At 41.0% G+C, this 14,476-nt stretch overlaps 1 protein-coding gene across 9 annotated transcripts in view; it reads left to right on the top strand.

The window, feature by feature from the left end:
- The window catches only part of SMG7 (SMG7 nonsense mediated mRNA decay factor), a 65,957-nt gene that overhangs the window by 37,337 nt on the left and 14,144 nt on the right, over positions 1-14,476 (top strand). For all 9 annotated transcript variants that reach the window (XM_024552782.4, XM_045188950.3, XM_024552798.4 and 6 more), the window contains exons 5-12: positions 2,078-2,249; positions 3,447-3,518; positions 4,381-4,531; positions 4,898-5,033; positions 8,886-9,048; positions 9,369-9,525; positions 11,972-12,042; positions 13,139-13,199. In XM_024552782.4, coding sequence (XP_024408550.1) covers positions 2,078-2,249; positions 3,447-3,518; positions 4,381-4,531; positions 4,898-5,033; positions 8,886-9,048; positions 9,369-9,525; positions 11,972-12,042; positions 13,139-13,199 — 983 coding nt within the window. The remainder of the gene's footprint in view (positions 1-2,077; positions 2,250-3,446; positions 3,519-4,380; positions 4,532-4,897; positions 5,034-8,885; positions 9,049-9,368; positions 9,526-11,971; positions 12,043-13,138; positions 13,200-14,476) is intronic.

Raw genomic sequence — 14,476 nt, 5'->3', positions numbered from 1 at the left:
TTCATTTCTAAAAGATTTCCCATGTTTTAATATCTCTGAAATAGGGATAAGTTTATAAAAGTTGGTAAATCACCACTTAATTGGCAGCAGTTTTTTCCCCTATTATATAAAGTAATAGTTCTTACTGTTTATGGTACCTTGGATTTGAAAAAAATGTGACTTCAGTAGGATGGAGAGGGTGGGGATCTGAGTGGCGTCGATTGAGGAGAGCCTCGTTCGTGATTATCCTTCGTCGTATTTTCTGTGACGACGATTTTGACTTCTTAGCCATGATTTTGTTACCGTTTTGAAGCATGGTGCCTCAAGCCAGAACCAGAGGCCCAGTTGAAATGAAGGTGTAACATTCTGCTGTAGGTTTTTTGAACATCAAAAACCAGTAGTCTTTAGTCTAAGAAAATAGTTCTTCATTCTTAGCATAGAATAAACAGCTAAGGAGCAGTAAGATAGTATAATAATAGCGTTTCCCCAGAATAATTGCCAAATACAGTTTTGTTCAACTTAGGAAACATCTGTTTCTCTTTTTAATTTTACATTGTTTCTTTCTGCCTCTCAACCAACTAGCATCGAGCCAGCAGGAGTTTTTCTGGTGTCTCCACCTGCAACTTCTGTGTGTAGGCAAAACTTCTATTGCACAGCATTCCACTGGTGTCCCAGCCAGGTTTGATTGACCTTTCGTGAACATTCTTTCTTCTTCTCGGTAGATGTTCGGCGTTTGCCTGCTTTTCCGGTCTGTCCTTCCAGTACCTGCTGAACTTGATTCTTTATCCTACCGTGTTTCTTCTCCACACCTTCCACTGTCATCTGGGTTGGGTTTGGGTTTTTTTTCCATTGTTATTTTTCTTTTTTGTACTTCCTGCCTTTTCTATTACCTGACTCTGGCCAGCCATTCCAGACATTAACTTATTTACCCAGTTTTGTCAGCAAATTTCTTGCCCATTACAAATGTACAGTTATGACTAAAGATGTGGTAGATCGTTTCTATGCTTAGTGATAAAGACACACGGAATTTATATTCAATTGTGGAGGTGGTTTTTATCTTAGGGAAAAAGCGGTACGTTTCAAATCCTTCTGAGCTGGGTCCTCAGAGTGTTGTCATATTTTGTATTGTGGATTTCTGCGTGTTACAGAGTGGCGATAGGATCAAGGTATTTCTAATTCTGTAAACCTGGTCAAATCATTTGCTGTTACTTTCATACCCTCTTCTGAAAAAAACAGAGTTTACTGTATGGCTACTAGTTTAGCAAAATGATAAGGCCAGACAGATGGATCAAAGAACCAGGGAATGAGGTTTGTTACAAATGTAGACTATTCTGTTGGCTTAAGCTGTCATGCTTAATGCCTCTGCCTTTCTCTCCTTCCTTTCCCTCCACTCTGCACTTTACGTATCTGTCTTGCTCGTTTTGCTGTGAGCTCTGTGAGATTCTTTTATTCATCTCTGTATCTCTTGCTTACCATGGTGGCTAATACATTAACCAGATATTTGAATGAATAATATTTGTAAGTAAATATCTGAATGAATGAGAGCAGGTTGCAAAGAACTGTGTGGGGGTCAAGAATGCAACCTTTGGTGAGCACAGTGGGAGGAGAAAAGCCTTTGAATGAAGGAACTGAAAAGGCCTGCTTAGTGAGGTTGAAGTGCAGCAGAGAGGTCCAGTTAGGTGGCCCATGAGAAATGTCTGCTGTAGTTTCAGCGGAGTGGTGGTGGGATGGGGAGAGGGGTTTGTGTGGCAGCCAGGTGATGACGGGCTGAGGAGGGAATAGGAATTGAGAAGGCGGGTACGGCACAGGTGGACTCCTTGGGAGTTTGGCTGCAGTCTTTTTAAGCAGTGCTGCTCTTCCTTTTTGATGTGCATTCTAGATTGCTCTGATACTCAAAAATTCAAGAGAGGTGATTTGTAATGAGTGTTAACTAATTATCATGTGAAAGATTACCGTGAAATTTTCTTAAAAGTTTTTGCTCAGGTCTCAGTGGTATGTAATACTAAGTACGTAGGTTAAAGTATATAAACTTTACTCTAGAGCACTTCTGACTTACCATTTCTGACTTGATACTAAATCTTGCTATGTTTCCTTTTAGTTATTACAAGAACTGTGTACAGTGTTTAATGTTGATTTACCATGCCGTGTGAAGTCTTCCCAGCTGGGAATTATCAGCCATAAACAGACGCACACCAGCGCCATAGTGAAGCCACAGTCTAGCTCCTGTTCCTACATCTGCCAGCACTGCCTCGTTCACCTTGGAGACATTGGTGAGCCTCTGGGGTGAAGGAATTCACAGTACAGCCATCCTTGTCTTTGGTGCAGTCACAGAAGGGACCTCGATCTTTCTTTACACTGAGCCTGCATACACAGTACAGATCGTCATAAGAGGGAACTATGAAATACAGTTTAAGGATCTTAGATTTTCTCAGTGTTTTGGGATTGGCAAAGGGTCTAGAAGGAAGTAACTTTCATAGTAAGATTTAAATTTTATTCAGATTTATTTAGATGTAGGCAAATAATAAACAGCAAAAATGTAATCAAGGTTAAACTTTCCAAAGTGACGCTATAATATTTTCTCAATTAAGTCTGTACTTTTGGAATTGCAGGGTTTACAGATTACTCCTTCTGAAGCTAGATTGCCTTCTTTCCTTCCTGCAGTGCATTAGAAACTCATTTTTATTTTCTTTTTTATAGTTAAGTTTGTATTTCCATTTTATATATCTTATCTAGGAATGTGATGTAACTTATTTCTTGTTCATTCCTTTAAGGTGACCTAAAAGGGGTTGTAAAACAAATTAACTATAGGATTATGCTTTGCTGTCCTCGAATTGCAAGGAATGGAGAACACTACTGCTCTAAGTTCAAAGATTTTAGATTTCCTGATGTCATAAATCATCGACTCCGTGAGGGGTCACATCAAAATAAGCACCAAGTTCCGCAGGGAAATTCAAGGATGAATGGATTTAGGTTGTCTGCTTTCAATGTATTCTTTGCACACACATAGTTATTATTGGAGTAGGTATGAGGCATTTTTTCAAAATCACTTTATAAGATATTGAAGAAATACATAATTTGCAGATCATATTGTATAGTGTTTTTTGTTTTGTTTTGTTTTTAAGTGCCATATAACTCACCCCTTGTTGGCCGGCTCCAGGTCACCAGCATAGTCCGTAGTGGGAGCTGGTGATGCATGACCCTGGAGGACCTGAAAGTGGGGGCTAGGTAAGATTTTACATTGGTTCCGTGCTGGAGGTCCCGAGTAGGGAAGGCCGATGGACACTTCACACATAATCCTATAGTTAATTTGTTTTAAAGTAGTTTTCTCTCTTAAATTCTCTTAGATTAATTTTAATGTTCGTTATCTTTAGAATTTAAAACTGTAGCTGTTTTGGAAATATTGCCCTAGTTGTTGCTTGATTTGTTGGTTTGTTTTTAAAGTAAATTTTCTTCTTCCCTCCTCTCAGCCCGGTACAGAAACCAGACCAGCCAGGCGGAGTCCTACTACAGGCACGCGGCTCAGCTGGTCCCCTCTAACGGTGAGTGGGCCTCTTGGGCGTCTCGTGGGGGCGGTGCCTCTGCGTGCTTTACAGCAGTATGCAAAGGAGCCGGAGGCTCATCCTTCAAGTTTTATGAGTTTGGGTATTCATTGTCATGTTTTTCCTTTTACCTATAAGTTCTATGTAACTGGAAATGAAATTTTTAAAATAGCGTAACTGTTGTCGTTAAAGCAGTGTAATAGCATATCCCCTAATGTGATCTAAAATTGTTGCAACAACTCTGGCTTCCTTAATTACTTATAGAATAATTTCTCTTTAATACCACCATTTCCGTCCTAGAGAAAGTATCTCTTATTACCTGAGAGGTAGTGCTTTTTTCTTTTGATGGCCCCAGAAGTAGGCATTAGCGGTGATTCTCGACGTAGAGAAGTGACAGCAGATGTTTGGTGAGGTGAGCCATTCTCGTTAAGCCACATTGAAACTCCTCTAGCTTCCGAAAGGAGCCCCTGGAGAGAGTCGCACGCAGGGGTAGCAGCCAGGACACTCTTTGTTTCTTGTTGTCTGGCTGCTTTCCCACTGCAGCGGCCCAGTTGGGAAGTTGTAATAGAGACTCTGGCCCACGAAGCCAAAAAATACTTACTATCGAGCCCTTTGCAAAGTCTCATTCGAACTGTAGTGCTCTCCGTTGTAAGTCTGTGGCTTTTAAATGCAAACATTTTGTGTACCATTGCTGGAGTGTGATGGCTTATGTCATGCCCACTTGTAGTGATGTAGTCACGACATTTACGTTACAAAGTACTCCACCTTATCAATTTAAAGGTTTACAAATTGATCATCTGTAGTCTGATGACAAGACTTTGTGCATCATTAGTTACCTCAGAATCTTAACTTTCTCCTCTAGGTCAGCCTTACAATCAGTTGGCCATCTTAGCTTCTTCCAAGGGAGACCATCTGACCACCATTTTCTACTACTGCAGAAGCATCGCTGTGAAGTTCCCTTTCCCAGCTGCCTCCACCAACCTACAGAAAGCACTTTCTAAAGCACTGGAAAGGTAGGCTTGGCTTTTCCGAGAGGACTTCGTGTAACCTGGTGGTCTTCGCCCTTCAAATTTGTGCGTATAAGAAATAATGGCCAGTGCCCGGTGCTTCTCTTGTATGTGCCTGATTTATAAACAGTAAGAAATAATAGCTTTGTGGGTAGTTGTCGACTGAATTTCAACCAGTCAGCACCTGATTCGTCCCCGGTAGAGGAGTGCAGGCTGCGGAATTACTGGCTTCATCTGAGTGTTGAAAAGTCAGTCAGACGCAGAATCCTCTCCAGGTGCTCAAGGAATGTTTGTGTGCAAACTGAAGCCTCCTTTAAGAGGTTGTAGCCACTTCACTGCCTAAGATTCATGGAAGTTTTTCTTTCATTTCAGCCGGGATGAGGTGAAAACCAAATGGGGCGTTTCTGACTTCATCAAGGCCTTTATTAAATTCCACGGACATGTGTACCTGAGTAAGAGCTTGGAAAAGTTGAGCCCTCTTCGAGAAAAGTTGGAAGAACAGTTTAAGGTTAGATTTCAAAAACAGAATTTATTGTCTTGTGTAAGGAAGCATAAAATTCGGGGGAAGATGACTCCCAGTTTTTATGCCATTACTTAACTGTGAACTGTTGGTAGAAATTAACTTTGAAATTAAATATGAAATTTTTGTATACTGCATGCCCTTAATTTAAACTAAGGTACCCTCTATGTAAAGAAATATTGCAACAGTGGAGTAAGTATCTGCCAATTGACAAAAAAGTATCAAAATGGGAAGAAATGGCTCCTCCTCCTTTCTCAGACCAAGCATATTTCTTTCTCAATTTTGAAAATACTGCTTTTGATGGATTAGATATTTTTAGATACGGTCTCATTACCTACTTTACACATATTTCCATTCTGCAAATCAGGCTCATTTTTCTGTTTGTACTTTGATCCATCAGGATTTGTAGTAGTTTGAAGAGAAGGAATGAGAACTTTTATTCAGCAGATACATATTTTACTAACTTATATAAGGAAATAAAACTAAGTAACCTTTGTTTTATTAGCATATATGAAAATGATCTTGTTAGCATATTACATTAGCAGTTTAAATGTAGCATAATATGTAAAATATGGGAAGAGTGAAAATTAAGCGTTACCTTTATTTTTGTTCATGTACTCAACAAATACTTGACTTGTGTATCTGTCATTGTTATAGTCACCGGGAGCAACAGTAAACAAGGCATTCTGAATGGACGTCTTTTATTTCTTGGTTACTGCTGGGTATCTATACTTGGGGAATTGCCCGGAACTGCTTTACAGTTTTAGGAATAGTATAAAAGTTTCACATTCCAGAGATTGTAGAACTTAGTTAAGAGACGTAACTTGGCCAGATATAGTCATTGTGAAATTGTTCTTACAGATAATCAGTTTTTAGTTGATACTTTGTTTAAGGATTATCTAAATAAGTAGAATAGAAAGTTTGTTCTAAAGTAAGCTTCTAAAATAAGAATCCTCTGCTGTGTCCTGCTGCTTGTGGTGGTCTGTGTAAACTCAGTCCGTGATTTATGGGGTCGGCGGCATCAAAGCAACACCTGACTTTGTCATGCCCTGGGAAGAACAGACCGGTCTAAATACCTTCCGTATAAGTTTTCAGGTATGTGAAGGGTTACTTTAACATAACAGATAACAGATGTTTTGTCTTTCCTGAAGTCAGAACTGAAATTAAAGTTCGAGTAGAGCCCTGGCTGGAGTGGCGCAGTTGATGATCCGGTCCGGCACGGGCCTGGGTTGCGGGCCAGGACCCCAGCAGGCGGTGCACGAGAGGCCACCACACATTGATGTTTCTCTCCCTGTCTTTCCTTCTCTCTAAAAAATACATACGTACATACATACGTAAGTCATTAAAAAAGTTAAGTAGAAATAGGCAGGGTGTTGCTAAGGATTTTGTGTTTGGAGAACCTGAAGGTCAGACGGGCAGGCATCTCGGATGGTTTAGGTGTAGTCCTGTTAAAATGTCTGGGGACGGGACCAGATGACTGAGGTAGCGTCCACCTCTCCGGTTCTATGAAAGACGCACTCCCTAAAAGGGGAAGAAGGAGAGCCTATCTTAATGAGATTTGCTCTTGTTATTCTGGTCTAGAATCTAGTCACTTTTGTATTTGGTTCAACGTCAAACACTAATATTCTCTTCAGATGTATATTTCTGGTGAAGTTCTGGTGGTTGCATGTGGGCAATTGCTGAAATACACTTTGAAGTAGCATTCCTACACACTGGAGTTAAACACAGTGCGAGGCAGATCTGTTTTAAACCTTACCCGGGACCGAAATAGCAGAAGAACACTGTTGGCGTGAAATTTTAGCATTGTTGAGTAAATATGCAAATGTATTTCTAAAGTATCTGTGGATAATTAGTGTAAACTTCAGTGTGTCTAACTAGCAGTCCTTAGCTACTAAGCAGAAACATTGACCAAGTTGAGCTTCGCTGAGGGACAAAGGCCTGAGATACAGGAACGGGGGTAGGAACTGAGGTGCAAGGCTTTTTATATCTGTTAAATGAGTGCTGTTTCTTACCGGTATTTAGGTCAGCGTCTTCCTCAGCTGCTGTTGAAAATGTCTTTCAGTGACAATACGTCCATTCCCATCTGGCTTTGTCCCAGGGGAGTCTCTACTTCCTACAGTACAGTCTAAGTTTTACAAAATTATAATTGAATGATTACACATTTACCTCCAAAGTTGTGAGTCATTCCTTCACAAAGTATTTATTGAGCACCTACTGTGTGCCATGCACTCTTCTGGGCTCTTGAAGAAACACGGGAGAGAAGAGGACAAAGCCTGTGCCTTGGTGAACTTACGTTTGCTAGTGCTGGGCCCCGCCCCTGTTCACCGACCGGTGTGCCTGCACTCGAAGGTCCTTTGAAGGGCCGGGGTTCTGCTCTGTAGGACATTGCCCTCTGTCATAAATGCCGGTGGGTTATAGATGCAGGGCATACATTGCTGTATTGTAATCATAAGAAAAGCTTTTTGAAAAAATAAATTAATATTCTCATTTTATGCCAGTATTAGGCATTTGTGTAAATGGTCAGCTTACCTGGAAGGTTGGACACAGAGACTGAAAGAGAAATTCTGTGGGAGAATTCTGGAGAAGAGCTAGGAATTCAGGACATTTTGGAGGGAGGAGGGGAAATGCTGGGTGCCTTGGGGAAGGAATGGGCGCTCCTGGTGTACTTGCTGCCGTGCAGCTGGCAAGGGGGCTGCGAGATCTGGCGGGAGAGGAGAGGCAACGTGGCGGAACTGCATTTTTCTCCAGCGATAATGTGAAATACCTTGCTAGTGAACTGTAGAACTTACGCTGGATATTTCCCATTCTTTAACAATATATACAGGAAAAAAAATTCTTAAAGGGAGCTCCAGATTTCTGAGATAGTAGAATTCTTGTTACTGCTGGTAGAATTACAAATGAGGTCATCCATTTCCACCGTATGGCAGTGAGTCCCCACTGTCTCCACAGATATTTCCTGGGGAGGGAGGTTGGCTGTGGCTGGGATATCATCTTTGTTACCAGCTTCGTTAGGAACTTGTGTGGCTAGAAGGGCGACTGGGTTGATGCCACAGCTGAGTGCATATTGGTGGATCCTTCCTCACAGTGCTGGTTAGCAGGTCACTGTGAACGTGTAGTTCGTTAAGTGAAAGAATTTGCCGATGAAGACCATGCGTGTACCCTCCTTAGGGGGAAAATGTCAGTGTAGTAACTTGTAGAAGTGCTTGTATATATTAATGATTGCTTGTCATTTAGCCTGTGTTCCAAAGTAGGTTCTTACTGTACACCTCCTTTATAAGGAAGTTTCTTTGAATATGTCAAGCCTTTGAAAGAGTAAATTTTATGACAAATTTTGGAACTCATATATTATGTACCAGGAGTTCAAAAACATATGTTTCGAGTCTTTTTCATTTGGAATTTCCTTTCTCACTGTGTGTATATACTTTCTAGTCATTGGTCCCAATTGAATATTTTAGTATGTATACATCTCTTATAAAACAGCTTCTAATGGATGAAGGTATATGCATTTATTGATGGATGCCCAAAACTTTTTTCTCAGATCATATTAAAAAATAGATAGTTACTTAAGGGAGAAAACTGTTGTGAAAAACAGCTCAGACCGCTCAGTGGTGTCTGGGTGAATTCCCTTCCAAGGCAAAGAGAAACATCTCAGCGTGAGAACCGTCAGACCACATGAGATTCGATTAAAGTGTTGGGATTAAGAGTGGAACAGTTTGCTCATCTGTAACTTCGCTGTTACCCGCGTGGCTCCAAGTGCAGGCTGCCAGTTTAGTTCGTGTGTCGCAGACGGCTCCTGTGCTTGGTAACAACACGTGCGGTGCTGCTGTGTTCTCTTTACAGAGGCTGCTATTCCAGAAAGCTTTCAACTCTCAGCAGCTAGTTCACGTCACTGTCATTAACCTGTTTCAACTTCATCACCTTCGTGACTTCAGCAATGAAACGGAACAGCATAGTTACAGCCAAGACGAGCAGCTGTGTTGGACACAGTTGTTGGCCCTCTTTAGTGAGTATTAAATCGTTTCACTTTCTGTCCCATTTCCGTCATTGTAACAAAGCATTAGTGGCATGTAAAGAACTGTCCTGTATGTCTTAACGTTGACTCAAGAGGTCTAAACTCTAAATTCTGTTTTTTATCTGCTGACATCGTCAACTGTATCTGTAACAATTTTTAACACGGGAAAGAAAATGTCTTTTTCAGAAAGAAGCTGTAAGATACTTAAGTGTTCAGTAGAATATAGCAGAAGGCTCATAATGACGTTTTAATTTGGACTGATAATACAGTTCGAAGTATCTTATGCTTTCTGAATACATTTTTTCTTTAAGTGTCTTTTCTTGGCATCCTGTGCAAGTGTCCTCTCCAGAACAAGTCTCAGGAGGAATCCTACAATGCCTACCCCCTTCCCGCGGTCAAGGTCTCCATGGACTGGCTGAGACTCAGACCCAGGGTCTTTCAGGAGGCAGTGGTGGATGAAAGACAGTAGTAAGTATCTTAGAGCTTCGCGTTAGCCTCTGCTTTTTGTTTGTTTGATAGTCATCGATATGTAGAAACCACCTTCTAACACACAACTTTTGAACAATGGAAGACTGTGTTTTCCACCCACTCTTTGGAAATTGAACTGAAGACCTCTTTGTATACTTCTCCTTTGTTTGAATTTTTCATGCGAGGCACAGTCTTAAGGATTTCTGACTCTTCGCTTTCCCCCTGTCCCTGGTTGCCATCCTGGGGAAAAGGCATTTTTCACTTTCCAAAATGAAAAGGAAATAAAACCGGCTTGTTCCTCATCCACCACAGCGTGCCCCAATTTTCTATTTAGGAATTAAAGGCAAGAGATTTTTACTCTGTCCCATTATCTTCTGTTCATAAGCTATTTGGTGTTGCTTTACAGTAACACCCAACTAGAGTTATATTTGTTTAAGCATAGAAAATTTTGGTTATCGCCGTTTTCTCTGTAAGCTCTATGCAGAATAATTCTGATAATTCTTAGGAACTGTTGATTTGAGAGTGACAAATTGAAGCTTTCAGTTTACCTTTGATTATAGAAATATTTTCAGTAAGGCTTTGCAGCGAATAAGAAGTTCCTCCCCTATATCTTTTGATGGTGGGTATAAAGGGAATCTCTTTGAAATTTCTGCTTTCAGCATCTACACTTTGACCAACATCACAACCTAGAAAATGTCCCAGCTACGTTTAAGACCCTGTGATCCCTCTCCTTAATTCTCTTTCCTTTTCCCTCGTACACCTAGCTATAAGCTGCTTTGTCAGATAAACTGCGTGAATGGAGTTTGGCAGTGTAGCACAGCACCCCACAGGCCTCCTTTCTGTGTCAGTGGGGGTGTTGTAAGTGATACTCACTTTCAGACACTACTTCCTGGCACACAGCGTTCATTTCTTGACCGGAGGCTACGTAGTCTCCTCCCCTCTGTGCCTCAGAGCCCAAAACTTGTGGTGGTGTCCCTGCACGGTGACCCTTCAGCCCGACCTCTGCACTCCCGTTTCTTATCGTGGCAAAGCATGCTCACTAGGAGTGACAGCTTTATGCACAGACCTTTGTTTCTCTCTTTCCTATCATTTACTCCCCCCACCCCGCCCCTGCCCTGTAAGATACACCAGGAATTTTAGGCTTGCCCTTGCAGGTATTTCATTCTTGCTTAAATTATGTTTCAGCTTACTTTAAAGACTAGTGTGGGGTATTTCTCTAAAACTGGAGATTTTCCTTATGTGTTTGATACATGATAGTAATCACTATATCTATTAAATAATGAAAAAATCTCTTCCTTTTGTGAAGTCACAGTTTTATGTATATTCAAATAATCTTCATGGACCTTTACCATTTCTAGAGCTTTTTTCTCGTGAAGTACTGGTGGATTTTTTTCCTTTGTAGAAAGCAAAGTTATACTTAAGTGACCTGGAATAGGCTAGAGCGATCTCTCATTGCCGTCTGCTCGTGCTCTTCTGCAGCAGTCTGGTTTCCTAAGGTCTCATGTTTGTTGCACAAAGGCATTGTCGTTCTTGTCTAATACTCTTTTTTTAGGTTGTTAACCTTTTTCAACCGTCTCTCATTTGTTATATCCCCAAAGGCTTGTTGCAGACATTTATTTTTAAATGTTTGTTTCTCGATTTTTCCTCTATATTATATGCTTTTGTATTTTTTTTAAGCAGCATATTCCCGTATTTCAAAGTGCACAGCTATTAGAGTAGTTGCTAACCCCCAGCTGATTTCCACGATGGGGTTGATCACATCTGCTGCACGGGCACCGAAGGCCCTTTTTAATCACACACTCACCAGCATTGGTGAGATGTGAAAATTCCAAGGAAAGGTTAATATTACCTTAAGTAAAACATGATTACTTTTAATGTTTTTAAGTAGATATTAAAATATTTTTAAATAGTTTGCAAACTTTCCCAAAGATTACCTGTGTATTAGGAAACAGAGCTTGGAGGTAAAGGTATTGTAACAATGCCTGAGTGTTTTGTGCAGAAAGAGAAGTGCGTAGTCATCACTTTGACTAGAGATTGTGATCGGACGCTGTAACCACACCCTGTCACAGACGAAGAACTAACCGCGGGCTGCACAGCTGATGATGCATCCATGTGAAAGCCTAAAAATGCTGTTTCTCTGGTCAGAGTTTTCTCAGTAAATACCGATTCTCAGTATTTAAAACTGAAAAATTACTTTCACTAGCTGTTAAATTAGGAGCTTGGAAAGCATCTGCAGGAGTATCTATCGTGGAAATTTGACTCTTCTGGTATATTTTTTATCTAGAAATCTTTGCAAATACGTTTTAGAAAGTCATACAGTCTTTAAATGCTGAAGCAAGGGAAAAAACGTATAAAGTCTAGGTCCTGTAGGTAACATTTTCGTGGCTTATTAGTGTTCTGGTTTCTCTTGTGCAAAAATAAAGTCTGAACTCTCTCTCCTTGACAGCATTTGGCCCTGGCTGATTTCTCTTCTAAATAGTTTCCACCCCCATGAAGAGGATCTTTCGAGTTCTAACGGTAAGGGCCCGCTCAGCCTTGTGTTGTTGAGATTGTTCTTTGTCACCAACGGTGGGCTTCAGGCCAGTGAAAGAGGCTTTCCTTACATGTTTATAAAGTGTAGTATCTCAGAAGTGACTTTGAACTCCACACTGATTGAGTGGGAGGAGGTAGAGGTGATGTTCTTCCAGCAGCTTATGAATAGGAGTCCAGAGAGTGCACTACCCTCAAAACCTTTCCATCCTCCTTGTTCTTTCTCTTTAAAAGTTAAAAAAAACTAATGTGAACAGCATTACTCTGTCAGAGTAATATTTGCATATCGTAAAACATTTGGGACATGCAAATGTAAAGAAAGCGAGTCCCCTGTGGGTCTCTTTCTCATACAGAGGTTCTGTACTGTTCGCGTGACAGCATGTTTTCCGTGGGCCTTCTTTTGGTGTGCACATACGCAGCCTGCAGGAGAGTGTGTGTTTGGTATCAGATTCAGCTTTATACTTTTTTAAGCTGAACATATTGTTAGCATTTTCCTTTGTCATTGAAACATTTTGAACCATGATTTTTACCAGCTGCATAATATTCCATGAGGTGGGTATGCCATGATTTATTTAATCATTATCCATTTGCTTTAAAAATTTCTCCATTATAAGTAATTCTACTCTGAACAATCTTCAGTGGACTCCTTTCTGATTATTTTTTTTCCATTGGGTCAGTGCTCTTTAAGTGTTAGATTTGCATGTCAGTCACCTGGGACATCATTAAAATGCAGTTTATGATTCAGTAGGTTTGGGAGGGAGCCCCAAAGTCTGGTTTCTCCCAGGTGGTGTCAGTCTTTTCATCCAGTACTTTGGGATTACTGGGTCTGAGGCTGTGACATTTTAAGACTGCTGAGAAAATTTATCCTACCCTCCTCCTAAGCACAGGGGAGTAGGTGAGGATTGGGACGACGCTTAGGGTCCAGAGGCCACATGCAGGGCTTTGGCAGGTCCGTCATTTTATCAGGATTATTACTATAAAGAGGAGCAGGGAACTAAGACATCCCCCCCCTTAGTAAGCAGTATTCTAAACAGCACTATTTTAATTCAGATGTTTACAAATCTTGCTTTCTACCCTTCTCTAGCAACACCACTTCCAGAGGAGTTTGAGTTACAAGGATTCTTGGCTCTGAGACCTTCTTTCAGGTGGGTGGCTGCAGGAGGACGTGGGGTCATTGCTGGTGAGTGCAGTGTTACAGTGAACGGGAATCAGGCTCGGGAGTAAGGAGTTCTTGGATCTTTCTCAGCTTTTCATAACATGAGCTGGTAGTGGAAGTCGACGTAAAATGGGTTTCGATGTGTCGTGCCTTCATTTCCTATGTAATACCAATGGTAAGTGCTTCAGAAGTATGGAGGGAAAGGAAGGAAAATTGCGTCTGCCAAGTGATACTGATTTACTTTTGTGCCTTTCTTGAAATTAGAGGAAGTCTCAAAAATGGGAACCAGATGTAAACAAAAGGATATTGCTCGACATATTTTATATTAATATGAGAATAAAGCAGTCTGTTCTTCCCATCGTTCTTTGTCTCTATTCCTCTCTTTCAGGGCAATAACTTCTTACTCCTTTTTAAGTCTAACCCTTTCATCTGGATCCTTGATCTCATGCCTTCCTACCTCCCCCAAAACTTGGCTCCATCTGTCCATCTCTCCCTATATTGTATTTTCAGTATCTTCACTTATTTTTGACAATCAATTACAACTGCGTATGCCGTATTCTTTCTAAATAGTAAAATTCACAACCTCGTTATTTTCACCGTAATTTTCTTCAGCATTGCCTCTGTTGGTCACTTTCCTTCATGAAACCACCTTTTTCTTAGCTCTGCAACATCACTCTTCTCCTTCCACCCTTAAGCCTCAGCCCCTGGCATTCTTCCTCTTGTGCTACCTGTTGCCATTCTCCACGGCCCCTCCCGGCCCTCCCTCCCACTCTCTGCCTTCCCTGCGGTGATCGGATCCAGGCCTTCATCTTGAGCTTTCATCTCTTGAATCCTAAGTCCATAGTTTTCTGTTCTGACTTCATTTAGAGTTTGGACTCATATTTCTAACAGTCTGATCTCCCTTTTGCATTTTAAACTTTGATGTGACCAAAAACAGCTAATATATTCCTATTTGGTCAGTAAAACACAATCTTTCGATATTTATCTGTGTGCCATTATCCACCTACAGGAACGAGCTAGAAGTCTGAAAAATTCTTACTTCTGTTAATCTTTGTAACCAAGTCTTTGTAATTCAGTGTCCGAAATGCCTCTTAGATACAACTCCTCCCGTTTATTTCCTGATAGATCGGGCTTTTCTCACCATTTACCTGGAGTGAAAAAGCTTCCTAATCAACTTCTTTACTCAGAGTCCCTCCCTTTCTGTAGTTCATTCCCGCCCTGTTTCCGCGTTCTGTTCCTGAAGTACAGACCGGAGGATGGGTGCCC

Source organism: Desmodus rotundus, chromosome 12, assembly GCF_022682495.2.
Source record: "Desmodus rotundus isolate HL8 chromosome 12, HLdesRot8A.1, whole genome shotgun sequence".
NCBI lineage: Eukaryota > Metazoa > Chordata > Mammalia > Chiroptera > Phyllostomidae > Desmodus > Desmodus rotundus.
The sequence above is the reverse complement of the archived record's forward strand: the minus strand, read 5'-3'. Positions and strand labels throughout refer to the sequence as shown.